Genomic DNA, 13,468 nt, shown 5'->3' on the forward strand with positions numbered 1-13,468 from the left:
CCTCCCCTCCTGGAAAGCCTGTGTCCTTATTGTTATGGTTGGTAACTGTGACTATGGAATCTCTTCCCACCCTTAGATTCAAAAGAAAAAAGCTACATTAAGAAGATACCATATTGTTCAAAATCAGTAGTCTTACGTCTTTTTAAAATAGTGTTACCAAGGATTATGTTCTTAAAGGCAGTTGGCAGCTGATGGCAGAACATTGCTCAGGACTTCCTGTGACTTCGCTAATGGGCTTCAGCTTAGCAATCTGGGACCGACCCTGTTTTGAGGGCCACTTCCAGAAGCCATGGGTGGAGCCTGTGCTTTGGGGCTCTTCTTGTTCCTGGCCTTTCCCTGCAGAAGGGGCCTTGGGCTTCCCTCTCCCTGCTGTTTAAAGGGCAGTGGTGCACACCAGGGAAGGGATTGCATCCATCTTACATTATCCCGGGTGGAGGAAAAGGGCCATTTCTCTTCCCTTATCTGTTTATGATGCGGTCGCTTCCAAAGCCCATCACATCAGCCACTGTTATGGCGGACTTAATTCACTGTGATGGGGCTCCACCACCAGGGCAGCCTGGAGGGCCACCGAGGTCTGGCTGCGTTTCATGCCACATTACACGGAATCTAGATCTGCCTCGCTCCACTTGCCCAGGCTCGCTCTCGTCTGGCACAGATTTCCTGGATTTATTCCTTAAAACAGACAGTTCTTTCGTTTCTTCCTGGTGTCGGGGCTCAGCCGCATCCACTGTGCATGTGGCTAGTTAAGCTGAGAGGTCTTCCTATACAAACACACAGGCCTGAGAGACGCCTAGAGAGATTGTGCTTAAAGAGGTGGGCCTGGGGTTGGAGTCCTTGAAGTATCATCTGTGCTTTGCCGTGTTATTTTCTAGTAGGATAGAAAGGAGAGGGAATGTTGACATTCTATCTTGGCTGATTCTGGACTAAAGTGGGTTTTTCCTTTCTCTGACAGGGTGGCATTCCCTCAAGTCATTTGCTGGGAAGTTACACTTGTAATGGTTTTTGGTGTCCGTCACCCCCCCACCCCTGCTAGTCCAGCCTGGGTTTCTGCTCCCTGTGCCCGGCCTCCTGGGCTCCCCTCTCCAAGACAGCCCTGCTCACTGCTGCCTCTTGTGTCCTACTTTCTATGAAGGGGTTCCTTTCCTTCGACACTGATCAGGGACTCCGTCACTCCCTGTTCCTGGCTCCCCATGGCCTCCCAGGAAAAGGAAAGATGTCACCCACAGCAGTCACTCACAGCCCTTTGGCCGGGTGGGTCCCAGCCCCCCCCGCCCCCCCGCCCCCCCCTCCCGTCCATCACCCTGAGCTCCTAATCCAGTGCCCGTCAGCCCTCCGCATGTCACCTGAGGCAGGGTCGGCCCTGTCTGCTACCTTCCCACTGGACTTCCCTGGCCTCAGCCTAGAGCTCGGTCTTGGCTCTCTTTCCTCATCAGATACCCTAGCACCCCATCTCTGGCCTCTGCACCCCTCCACACACACCATACATAACCTCTTTCCATTTTCACTGTGTGGATACTTTTATTCCCATTTCTTCAGATAAAGGAACCTGATACCACTCTACCGAGTCTAAGGGAGAATTCGAACCCAGGACTGAGGAAATATAAGCTGCTGGTCTGCTCCCAGAGTCCTGTACCCGGGACTTAGAAAAGAGGCTCCGAGCATGCCTGTCAGGGGACTGGGTCCAGCCATAGCTCCTGGGGCCAGCACTCTTGAGAGGTACCAAACAGAGTTCCAGACAGAGACCTCATTCCTACAGCCTCCTACATGGTTCCTCTTAAGTCAGTACCCAGGGTATCTGCTTCTCTCACAGACGCCGTGTCCTTCTCTGGTCCCCAGGGAGACAGGCCTCTGAGGTTAGTACCTCGGAATCCACAGTACTTAGCCACTTGGTACCTAGGACTCTGACAAAGGCTGATGTACAGAACCAGAACTGCCTTGGTTAGAGGCAGAGCCAGCCAGGACGCAGAGCCCTCTCCCATCCATCTCTGCTTTCCACTGGCCCCTCACTGCTTCCCCCAGCCCTCTGCCGGCTGGGCACAGGCTGTCTGCTCTGGCTGTTTTCCTGTGTGGAAACACATCCTGGCAATCACCACGGCTGGAGCTGAAGAAGGTTCTCGGGTCTGGTAGTTTACAAGGAAACTCCAGGAATGTCTGTCTGCTGAGCTGTGACCTGGAGACTTCTTTGGGCCTTTGCCAGTGTTAATTCTAGTGGCTCCAGCAGGTTGCTAAGGGGCAGGTGTGGAGAGGAGCCGGGCATGTGGAGACAGCATGACTGTGAGGGCTCCCGGTGTCAGCCTTATGCCGGGCCAGAGCACAGGCTGAGGCCCAACTCAGCCCTCTAAAAACCACACTGTTACCCAGGTACCCTCTGGGAGGCATGGGCTCCACCAGGCAGTATAATACTGATGAAGGAACACCGGGCGGGAGAGGCACTTAGCACCTTCCGATGCCTGGACCTGGACCTGCCTGTAGATCTGCCCAGCCCCATGGCCCAGCACGGTTAACTGTGACTCCCACAAGTAATAAGCCTAATACGGTTGACTTTATTTAATTAATAATGATCCTGTTCTGTTCCCCCATGCTCATAAAATACCCTGCAGGTTGGCAAAAAAACACTCATAATATTGATCAGAAGTCAGGCCAGATATTTATTTTGTCTTTGCTCCATGAGTATAAATTCTCGTCTGTTGTCTCCCGCTCCCTGCATGTGGGATTTACAGTGGCCAGTTTCTTAAAAGCTTTCAGTAATTAAGGAATAAATATCCATCGGTCTTTGTTGGCCATCCTCGGCGCTGTGGCCTGACCCCCTAGCAACGCAGCTCCGGAGAAGGCATGCATGTGAGCAGGGGTTGGTGCTCAGCTAGCCCTGGGCCTGGGCTTGCCCCGCGGGGAGGGGGCCCCCCCTCTTTCCCGAACATATTGTTCCAGCCCCCTCTTCCATGCCTCTTCTCCCTCTTCCTGTTTGGCTTGAGGCAGGAAGCACTTTACACATTCCTTGCTGCTAGCCCCTTTCTTTTCTCCCTCTCTGTCCTTCCTCTCCTCATCTGTCACCAGTTCAGGACCGTGTGCGGCTCCTCCAGCTTCGCCTCCCCGCCCCAAGGGCATTCATTCCTCCAGGATGGCCTAGAAAAATCACTACTGAAAAAAAAAAATCCCCTTGCTTGCTTTAGGAAGAAAAGATGTTTCCAGAAGGAGCATTGTGATAAGTGACGTGTGCAAATGCAGACTGACTGCTGACTCCTTTACCGTTTGTGGGGACGCTTCAAATAGGAACGGGCTCAGAGGACTTCACAGCGAGTAGACTTCTTGGAAAAGCCCCCGGTACTCCAGAGCCTCTATGCTTTGTGAGGTCTGACAGCTGAGGACCATACCACCGAGGGACAGCTCATCACACCAGGCCAGAAACACTATGGCCAGCCAGGGCAGCAGGCTCCCTGGAGGACCAAGGGTTGTCTGGCCATCCACCCCCACGTCTGTGTTTCAGTGACGCATCTCCCAGACATCCACAGGATGGTGCTGAAAGCCAGTCACAAGCTCTCTGAAAAACTTTTTCTTTCTGGGAATCAACCCATTAACCTTCTTACCCCTTGGCAGTGTGCTGCGCCCTCCCCGCCAGACCCAAAACACAGCTGGCGACAGTTAGCAGGGCGCCCTCTTTGCGGCAGGAGCCGAGAGGAGGGAGAGTCTTTGCAGCAGGAGCTGAGAGGAGGCATTGCATCAAGACTCTCAGGCTCAGGGTGAGGCTCCGCTGTTAGTGTCCCCTAGCTCCCATGATGCTCTGGGTTTAGTCCCCAGCACTGCATAAAACCAAACGTGGTCACGCACACCTGTAATCCAGCACCCAGGAGGTCAAGGCTAGCTTCAGCTGTGTGGTAAACTCAGGGCTAGCTTGGGCTACATGAAGCTCTGTCTCACCAAACAAAGACAGAAGAAAGGAGCCCTTCTCTAAGAAAGGTGTCCCGTGCATAGTGTGACCTCTGCGTCTCCCAGACCTCTCTCTTACTCACCCCAGGGTCTCACTCTACGCTTTCCTCTTCTCTGGGGCCAAGAATTTGCCAGTGCTCAAATGACAGTCCTCGCCTGTAGGGTCCCAGGCAAGGTGACTGGGCACTCCTAGGACTTCAGCCTCAGACAGTGGCTTCGGCCCCCCACACCCACACATAGCTGTAGTTGCCTTTCTCTTTAAAGCTCTTTCTGTAAATGGTTGCTCTTAATGATTGTGGAATGATTTCAGTAAGGAAGAAAGTTGGGGTGGGGGGCACTGAACAGATTGTCAGTTCGTCCTCAGCAGTGGCAGAGACACTCTAGATCTGTAGCGTCCTCAGTGGGGGCCGGCTGGAGGCCTTCCTCATCCTGTGCCTAGGCTGCCTAACAGAGTACAGCTATTGAGATCATATTCACACCCCACCCCACCCGGCCCTCAGACCCTGTCATCTCGTTCCAGCATCCGTTCCTGGACCGATGACCCATCCCCACCACTTGGCTCATTGGATATAAATAAAAGTGAGGAGATGATACAGAGGGGTTAGATCTTAGTCTGTCTTAGTGTGGATGGTTGCAACAAATACCTTAGACTGAAGAATTTTGGAGGGAAGGAAAGTGTGGGAACTGGAGACAGGGCCCAGGATCCCCCACATTCGAGCTATCAAACTACCAGGATCCCCCACATTCGAGCTATCAAACTACACCCCAAGCTAGACTGGACAGTTTGTAAAACATTAGAAATGTACTGCTCAGGGTTAGAAACTGAGAAGTTAAGGATTAAGGTGCCAACAGATTGGACATCTGGCGAGGGCGCGGTATCTGCCCCACAGATGACATTCAGTTCTGAGTCCTCACACCATGGAAGGAACAAGCCACCTCCTTGGGGCATCTTAGATAAGACACCAATCTTCTGCCTTGGGGCTTGTGACTTCAGCAGAGGAGCCAGGCGTGGGGACATGTACTTGCAGAGCATGCCAGTCACCAGTGCTGTTGAGGTAGTGCCCTCCTGAACTCATGTCAGGAAGCTGCCGCCAAGTTTCCTCTCTGAGGAGGAAGTGAAACCTAGACACCAGTGTTGGGCAGCTGGAAATGCGGGGAGCATGTGCATCTCAGGACACACCTTCAGTCACCTGAGGACAGACAAGACGCGGTCATTACCATCCTAGCCATTGATAGTGTTGTCACTTGGCTGCCTTTGCCTTGGTGACAGTCCCTGCTGTGAATGCTCCAGCTGGGGTCTGCCTGCACTAAGCACAGAGGACTCATGCGAAGACCTGACCCCAAGGGTCCAGCATGGAGCACAGTGCAGCTGCACATAGTAGGAAGCTCATGCGAAGACCTGACCCCAAGGGTCCAGCATGGAGCACAGTGCAGCCTGCTCACAGTAGGAAGCTCATGCAAAGACCTGACCCCAAGGGTCCAGCATGGAGCACAGTGCAGCCTGCACACAGTAGGGACCTTATGTGAAGACCTGACCCCAAGGGTCCAGCATGGAGCACAGTGCAGCCTGCACACAGTAGGAAGCTCATGTGAAGACCTGACCCCAGGGGTCCAGCATGGAGCACAGTGCAGCTGCACACAGTAGGAAGCTCATGTGAAGACCTGACCCCAAGAGTCCAGCATGGAGCACAGTGCAACCTGCACACAGTAGGAAGCTCATGCGAAGACCTGACCCCAGGGGTCCAGCATGGAGCACAGTGCAGCCTGCACACAGTGAAGAGCTCCTGGCCCAGGTCTCCACAGAAGTGGTAAAGTCTTCTACACGCTCACACTCCACGTTTTCCCTCACACGTAGCAGTGATTCTATCTGCCTCAGTCCCCATCCTGAGGTCTGATGAATTTCGCCTCAGTTCTGGTGCCGCTGGGTCAGTGGTCCTCCATCTGTGGGACCTCTGGTTTCTACTCACAGGAGACGGTGGCCCATGAAGTCAGTCGTATCCCACCTCCAGCAGCGCTTGCTCAGTTGGAGGAATCCCTGGGCAGTCCATATTAGCAACTGTCAGTTCTGGCTGACGGGCCTCGAGTGAGACGTGACCTGGGGATATTAGGACTCCTGTTGCCATGACAAAGCACCATAGCCAGAGCTTGAGGGGGAAGGGCTCATTTGGCGTAGAGTTCATGTTATAGTCCATCATGAAGGAAGCCATGGCGGGAACTCAAACAGGGCAGCAACCTGGAGGCTGGCATTGATGCAGAGGCCATGGAGGGGTGCTGCTCACTGGCTTGCTCACATGGCTTGCTCAGCTACTTTCTTATAGAACCCAGGACCGCCAGCCCAGGGGTAGCTCCACCCCCAATGTGCCGAATCCCTCCTCCTGTGTATCAATCACTGGTTAAGAAAATACCCCACAGGCTTACCTACCACAGCCCATCTTGTGGAGGCATGTTCTTCTGAGGCTTCCTCTCTGATGACCAGCTTGTGTCAAGTTGTCATAAAACTAGCCAGGACACTAGGCAGCTGTTTCTGTGGTGGCTCCTGGGCACTTGGCCAAGTCACCACTCCTTAAGGTCAGGAGTAGCTGTGTCCATCCATCAAGCTATAGTGTCAGAGCATCCTTGGCGGAGCCCGGTAGACACCGAGACACCTGCAGGGCTTCTAGCTCTGCCACCCAGTCGTACCCATTCTCTAAACCCAAGTCTTAGGTTTGGTCACTGCTAGCCTGTGGTTTAAACACCAGGCAGTTCACAGTCATAGCCAGAGGGAGGCCCAAGACCACTCCCAACGGGCTCCAGTTTCGGGAAGAGAGGGCATCTCCTGAAAACGTCTCTTCTTTGTGTTTTTAGGGATGGGTTGGTATCTGTCTTCTGACGGAGTCCTCCCCCTCCCTCCCTCCCTCTCTGCAGTTGATTTATTTAAAGGTGTGTCAGCACCAAGACCTGATGAGGGGCCAGCCCCTCCTCCCTGCCGATGGCAGCCGGGCCAATAATTCATTTTTTAGCTCATTAGCTAACAGAGGCTGTGAGCAGTGGTCCTCCAGGGCATTGGAACGAGGAGAGGTGATCTACTGCCAGCTCCGCTGCTCTTGAACTGGCCTTCCTTGGGGACAATGAAGCGCATGGCCAAGGGACCTGAGAATAACAATTGGAGTCGCTGTGCCTTGGCACTGTGGTTTCCTGGGGTGGCAGTGTTGACAGAATGGAGCAGAAACTATTATCAGAGTGTCCTCTCTCACTGGCGACAGCTGTGGAGAAGGATGGCTGAGCCACCATAGCAGAACATCATATGCAGGCTTCTGTGACTGGAAGTGCATGGTCAAGATCAAGGTGCGTGGTGGGTAGGGCTAGTTGTCTGGGGAGGCCTCCCTTCCTGGCCTGCATGGCCCTTCCGCTGTGCATGGAGGGAGAAGAGGGGTAGCTAGTAACTCTTGTTTTTTATGGACCCCAGCCATACTGGGTTGGAGAACCACCTCAAAGTCCCCAATTAACCTTATCTACTCCCTAACTCCCATTGTCTCCAAATGAAGGCCACACTGGTGGCTACAGCTTCCACATGTGAACTTGGAGTCAACCAGTTTGGCTCATGACAACAAGGAGCCTTAGGCTTCTCAGGCCTGTGCATCCACACACCCCAAACTCAGCCCCAGCCACACTGACAGTCGTGGGACCCTTTGAATTAACCAAGACCCTTTGCCCCGAGTATCCGGGGACCTCCAACACCCTCCAGGGATCACTAAAGCCCCTAGACAAGAGCTGCTCAACATGATGAATTCTGGGACTCTTACAGTGACAGGCAGCCACAGAGTAGAAACCCACAACACAGCACGGGCATCTTTGCTTGCCCATCACATGACACCACACTGGTGCGTGCTGTGCCTGACCGTAACTGACCCTGAGTGGTTAGAGATAGGTTTTCTCCAGTTTGCTGCTAAGAAGGGTTGCTGTGGCCAGTGCGTTGACCACACAGGTATCTATACAGCCCTGACTTTAATAAGTGTCATCAGACCCATTTTACAGATGGCAAAACAGGTGTCTGGGGGAGAAAAGCAAGTGCTAAGACCATGAGATCTCCGCAGAGGAGAGAATGAAGCCTCACAGCCCAGCACCCATGGGGTTCCTTTTCCCTCCCTACAGCTGTTGGAGAAAGCTCACCAAGCCCATGTTGGGGGGGGGGGGCGTGCACTTGTTAGGATGGGCAGTGGCCACAGAAGACAGATTCTGAACAACAGGGAGAATTTGGGAGTTGGTGGGAGCAACAGAATTCACACCCAGAAACCTCCACTGTCCTGGGCCAGGCTCTGTTTATAAACTAAATGAATTTCAGCTAAAAAAAAAAAAAAAAGTCAGATCTGATGCAGGCACGAAGCCCGCAGCCTCACTTAGACTTCTGGTGAGATTGAAGGCCAGAGGACCCAGCAGTTGGCATTGCAGGGTTTTGTGTTTTAGAAGTGTACGGAGATTCAGTAAAGAGCCTTTGCATCTGATGCTGAAAGCCGCACCCCGAGTGGGTCTCGGGATTGTCCTTGGTGGAGGCAGGGACCTGTGCTCAGTCTTTGGCTGGGTATTGGAATATTAAAATGAAATTTTAATCATTGCAGTTAAGACCAGAGTTCTGATGTGAAGTTCCCCCGTTCCCCCTGGATGATCTGGCAATGACTTTTAAAATCAACCGGAGCAGAATAAGACAGTCTGATTTTAATGCCTACCCAAAAATGAGAGTTAGCAGATTGGAAATTGGAGGTCTGGACGTCTCCTACACCATTAGCCCTTCTCATTTAATTCACGCCTTGCTCTTTCTCCTTCCTGATTTATGACCTCTATCAACAAACGTGTAACATATTATAAACAAGCTCCTAAAATAGAATCGGAACCACTGGGGTTTGGGTCTTGCCTTTCCTGGCTGTCCCCCACCTTTCTGCCTAAGTAAGGATGTGTGAGGACTTTGCTGCCGTTCTGGGAGCCAGTTCATCTCGGCTGTAGCCAAGTGTTTGTCCTGGAAATCTCTGAATGAAGAGTTGGGGGTCACTTGGGGGTCACTCACATGTACCAGGAAGTGAAGCAAAACTAATCCAGATTTACTCCTGGAAGAATCTGTTTGCCTAAGTATTTAAAAACAGATTAGGGTTAACCTGACACTGGGTCACTGGGCGCAATGTAAACACGGTGCAGGGCTGTAAACGAGGCCTTTCTTCTGGGCCTTGGAAGCAGAAATGGAATGAGTTTTCTTTCTGGAGGGCTGGGGAGGGCGCTTGGTTCTTCCCTGTGGCTGCGGCTGCAGGCTGTGTGCTCTGATTATTGCTGGGAGAGGTGCTGGGTTTTAGAAATCATTGTGAGTCAGTGTCTTACTGAATCTGAGATTATTACAGTCTGGCGGGGAGGGGGGGGGGCTTGCTCTCTTCATTGTCCTCGTGAAAAAGCCATGCTCAGGCCTCAGGAACACACCACAGGCTGCTGGGAAAATTCTAAGGGCTACTCGTGAAATCGCAGATCCTCTTACACACACACACACACACACACACACACACACACACACACACACACACCCTGCCTCTTTTCCTAACAGGGAGCCGAGTCGGGAGGACTGTGGAGTTCAGTGTCTCATACTTCCTGTCTGTCGTTTTGTTTTGTTTTGTTTTGTTTTTGTTTTTGAGAAACCAGCACCCATGTGACTATTCCAGAGCCTAAAGGCAGCTCGCCAGGAGCCTCTCACTGTGTACCTCGGACTGGTCTGGAATTCACTGTGTTGACCAGGCTGGCCTTGAACTCACAGATCCACCTTTTTCTGCCTCCCATATGCCGGGATTAAAGGCATGCATGCCACTGTTCCCAACACGCCTGCCTCGATCAGTATAAACACAGCGTCCTAGGAGGTTTTCTTGCTCCCTTCCTCCTCCAGCCCCACCCCCTCCTCCTCATCTCTGCCGTGCTCTCTAAGTGATAGGCCCTGGGCGTGGGAGCCATGCCCGGGATCTCCTAGACTCGGGCTGTGCTGGGAGTTGGGGATAAGACACTGTTGTGTCCATCTCCTCATCCGAGCTTGCCACACAGCAGAGCCACATCCTTCCGGTCTCACCCTGCCCTGTCCCGAGCTTTGCCCCAGCCTCGGACTGCCCACTTTCTCTCCCTGAGCTGGGCCCTGGGACACTTTTCCTCAGAAAGCCGCACTCTGCCCCTCCCCTCAAGCCTTTCCCAGATTCCTGTGTCATCTCCAGTGTTTCCTTCAGCTGGAAGTGGCGGGACACCCGTGGGGACTCACACGTGTCCCCATCCGGGAGTGTGCGTGAGTTAAAAGCAGAGACACCAGCCCCTCAGAGGAAACCTCTGCTGCCACCCCTCGTCACCTGCCAGCCCCAGAGCATAAGGGCCGCTCACCTGGGGCCTTTCTTTTAGGTCAATATAAGCACGTCTTGTTGGGGGGGGGGTGTCCCCTTCCTTCCTTGCTCACAGAAAGCACAAACCTTTGAGCTGTGGAGCCCATGTTGTGTCTCAGAGGCTAACAGGAGCCCAGCAATGACTTGCAAATACACCCCGGACTGGAATCGGGAGTGGATGCTGTAGGCAGCAAGGATGCCACTTCTGAAACCATGAGTGGAGCATTCCCCAAGGGGGCTTTGTCCCCAAAGGAGACTCACTCTGCCCCCTGCCCTTGCCTCCTGACCACATCGGCTGCCAGAGCAGAGGGTCCCAGCCTTGTTCTAACGCCAAGTCCTGAGTGTGCCTGTCTGGTGACCTTTGCAGGGAAGAGAAGGAACGATGGATCCGGGCCAAGTATGAACAGAAACTCTTCCTGGCCCCCCTGCCATGTACAGAGTTCTCCCTGGGCCAGCAGCTGCTGCGGGCCACTGCGGAGGAAGACCTGCGGGCCGTCATCCTGCTCCTGGCCCACGGCTCCCGGGATGAGGTGAATGAGACCTGTGGGGAAGGAGACGGCCGCACGGCACTGCACCTGGCCTGCCGCAAGGGCAGCGTGGTCCTGGCTCAGCTGCTAATCTGGGTAGGTGGCTTGGGTGCCCGCCACATGCCCAACGGAGGGTGGTGCTCCTGTGGGGTCAGAATGCATTCTGCTACTGCTTCTCCTTCCGGTAGAAGACCACTGTGCCTGGGAGCTGGCCCTAATGGGATTTGAGCTTTCCATCTGGACTTACCTGCAGGAGGGTATAGAACAGCAGGGAATTCTGGGTACAGAGAAGAAATGAAACAGACACTTGTTTGCTAGAGTTTTCTGAAGTGTCTTTCTGATGGCCCCTCCAGTCAAGCCTTCTGGGGGGGGGGGGCGTGGACTTGTTTCTCAATGCCATCTTCTAGCGGGTGAGGGCAGGGGCATGAATAACTTGAACGGCCTCTAGGAGGCCTTTTGCCAAGCCTCTGAATTTTTATTCTCATAACACAAGAATATTGGCCCTAGGCACCGAGGTCTGAGGTGGGGGTTTGTCTCCAAGCCTCTCTTGCATTATGTTAATGACTTTCTGCTCTGGAAAAAAAAATTTAATTTGTTGAAATGTGAATTTGAATTTGAACTTTTTAAGAAACTGAAATTGGGTAACACGGTTGTACAGAGAAGCCCTGCCTTTGTGGGCTGAGCTGAGATGTTTAATGCCATGTCCCCAGGCAACTTCCTAAACACCTCTCAGGGACATCTGCCACTCATACATACCCTGGGGCCTCTCCTCCGTCCCCACTCTGGTGACAGGAATACAACACAGCTGAAGACGGAGGCATTTCTACGTTTACGTGTGCGCGTGTGTGAGCGCATGCGCCAGAAGGCTACCTCAAGTGTTGGTCTTCATGAGTTAGACACGTTACGGTTGTTGTTGCTGCTGCTGCTGCTGTTCATTTGTTGAGACAGGGTATCTATTGCCCTGAGCCGGCCAAGTAGACTAGGCTGGCTGGCCAGCAAGCGGCAGAGAACCCCGTCTCCGCCTCCCCAGCACCTGGGAGTGCCAGCTTGCACCACCACACTCAGGTTTTTGTGTTTTTCAGTATAGTTCTAGGGCTCAAACTCGCGTCCTCTAAATTGGGAGATGAGCCATTTTACTGACTGGGATCTCTCGGCCCACTTTCTTCCTGTTTTTAATCCGCTCTCTGGAGTACAGCGAGAGAGTTTGGGTAGAGGCAGGTACTAAGTCAGGCTAATTCAGTATTCAGCCTCACCCTCATGGTCACTAGATGACAGTTGTGTGTGGCTGGCTGGGGCCGCAGTAACAAAACTGCAGAACACAGACACTATGCCCTCATAGCTCTGGAAGCTAAAGACATCAAAACACCCAGGGGGGTTGTTTCCCATGAGGCTTTGCTCCTCAGCTAGCAGATAGGACCTCACTGTGGCCCCATGTGGTTTCTTCTGTGAGTGTGCCTCCCGGTGTCTTGTTCCTTCAGGACACTGGACTTCTCAGCTCGGACAGATGGAGTCCCAGTCTAAAGTGTGTGTGTGGGGGGGGACTCTTTAAAACTTGAGCGTAGTAATTGGAGGGGCATAACCCGTGTGCACACATTTCCTTCTCACGGTGGCCAGAAGCTGTCAACTACAGTGCTCCATGTTATTTGAGTGTCTGAACACCCACCCCACCCCATCCCCCACCCATACACCAAGTTACACAGGCATGTGTGAACCTACACTTATCATGAGCAAGAAACTTAAAAGTGTGTGTGTGGTGTGTGTTTATGGATTGTTGCTTTTTAACTTTTTAAAGATTTATTTCATTTTTTTATTCATGTGTATGTATGTAGGTATCTACCAGTGCCCCTGAGGGCCGGAAATGGGGTCAGGTACCCTAGAGCTGCAGTTACAGATGGGTGTGAGCCATCCAGCCTGGGCGCTAGGATCCAAATTCACACCCTGTGGAACAGCGGTTATTTTATTTTTAGGTGTATTCAGGTACCTATAGGGGCCAAAAATGGGTACCAGATCCCCTGGAGCTTAAGTTACAGACAGTCGTAAGCCACCCGGGTGGCCGCCAGGAACTCACCTGGGGCTCTAGAGCAGCAGCAACCCTTAGCCGCTGTGCGTCTCTCCAGCCCGTTATTTGACTCCGCTGTTTTATTTGTGAGTGCTAGGTCAGGACACCAGCACTGACCCCACCCCAGCCCCATTCCTGTGCCACGTGGCTAAGTGTACTACCCTGGCCTGATCTTCAGCAGGATCATTCAGGCCTTCCCTGGGCTACTGAGGAAGACTGGCTGAAGATCAACCTCTCCTCACTGGCTCTGCCAGTGACTACTTTTGGACAGAATGTGCTACAGCCAAGGACGGAGTAACTGACCTAGGTTCGGGTGTTTTGAGGTTACGTGGCTATTCGGAGCCATGCTTTGAGTAATTTTCGATAATGTAAGAAGATGACCAAAGTCCAGTTCAGTAAAAGAAAAAAGCACAAATTATTTGGTTTTATCTCTGAGTCAAAGCAAACTCCTTACAAAGGGCTGGGGCGTGGCTTAGTAGTGGGTCTTCCCTTGGCGTGTGCCAAGCCGGGAAGCTCATCTCCAGTACTAAGGGAGGGGCACAGAAAGAAGCAGCCAACTGCTGGCAGTCACTTCTTCCTCGAGTGCTCAT

At 52.8% G+C, this 13,468-nt stretch overlaps 1 protein-coding gene across 8 annotated transcripts in view; it reads left to right on the top strand.

The window, feature by feature from the left end:
- The window catches only part of Agap1 (ArfGAP with GTPase domain, ankyrin repeat and PH domain 1), a 461,561-nt gene that overhangs the window by 440,923 nt on the left and 7,170 nt on the right, over window positions 1–13,468 (top strand). For all 8 annotated transcript variants that reach the window (XM_028880390.2, XM_028880391.2, XM_028880392.2 and 5 more), the window contains one exon: window positions 10,660–10,915. In XM_028880390.2, the coding sequence (XP_028736223.1) occupies window positions 10,660–10,915 (256 nt within the window). The remainder of the gene's footprint in view (window positions 1–10,659; window positions 10,916–13,468) is intronic.

Source organism: Peromyscus leucopus, chromosome 13 (assembly GCF_004664715.2).
Source record: "Peromyscus leucopus breed LL Stock chromosome 13, UCI_PerLeu_2.1, whole genome shotgun sequence".
Classification (NCBI taxonomy): Eukaryota; Metazoa; Chordata; class Mammalia; order Rodentia; family Cricetidae; genus Peromyscus; species Peromyscus leucopus.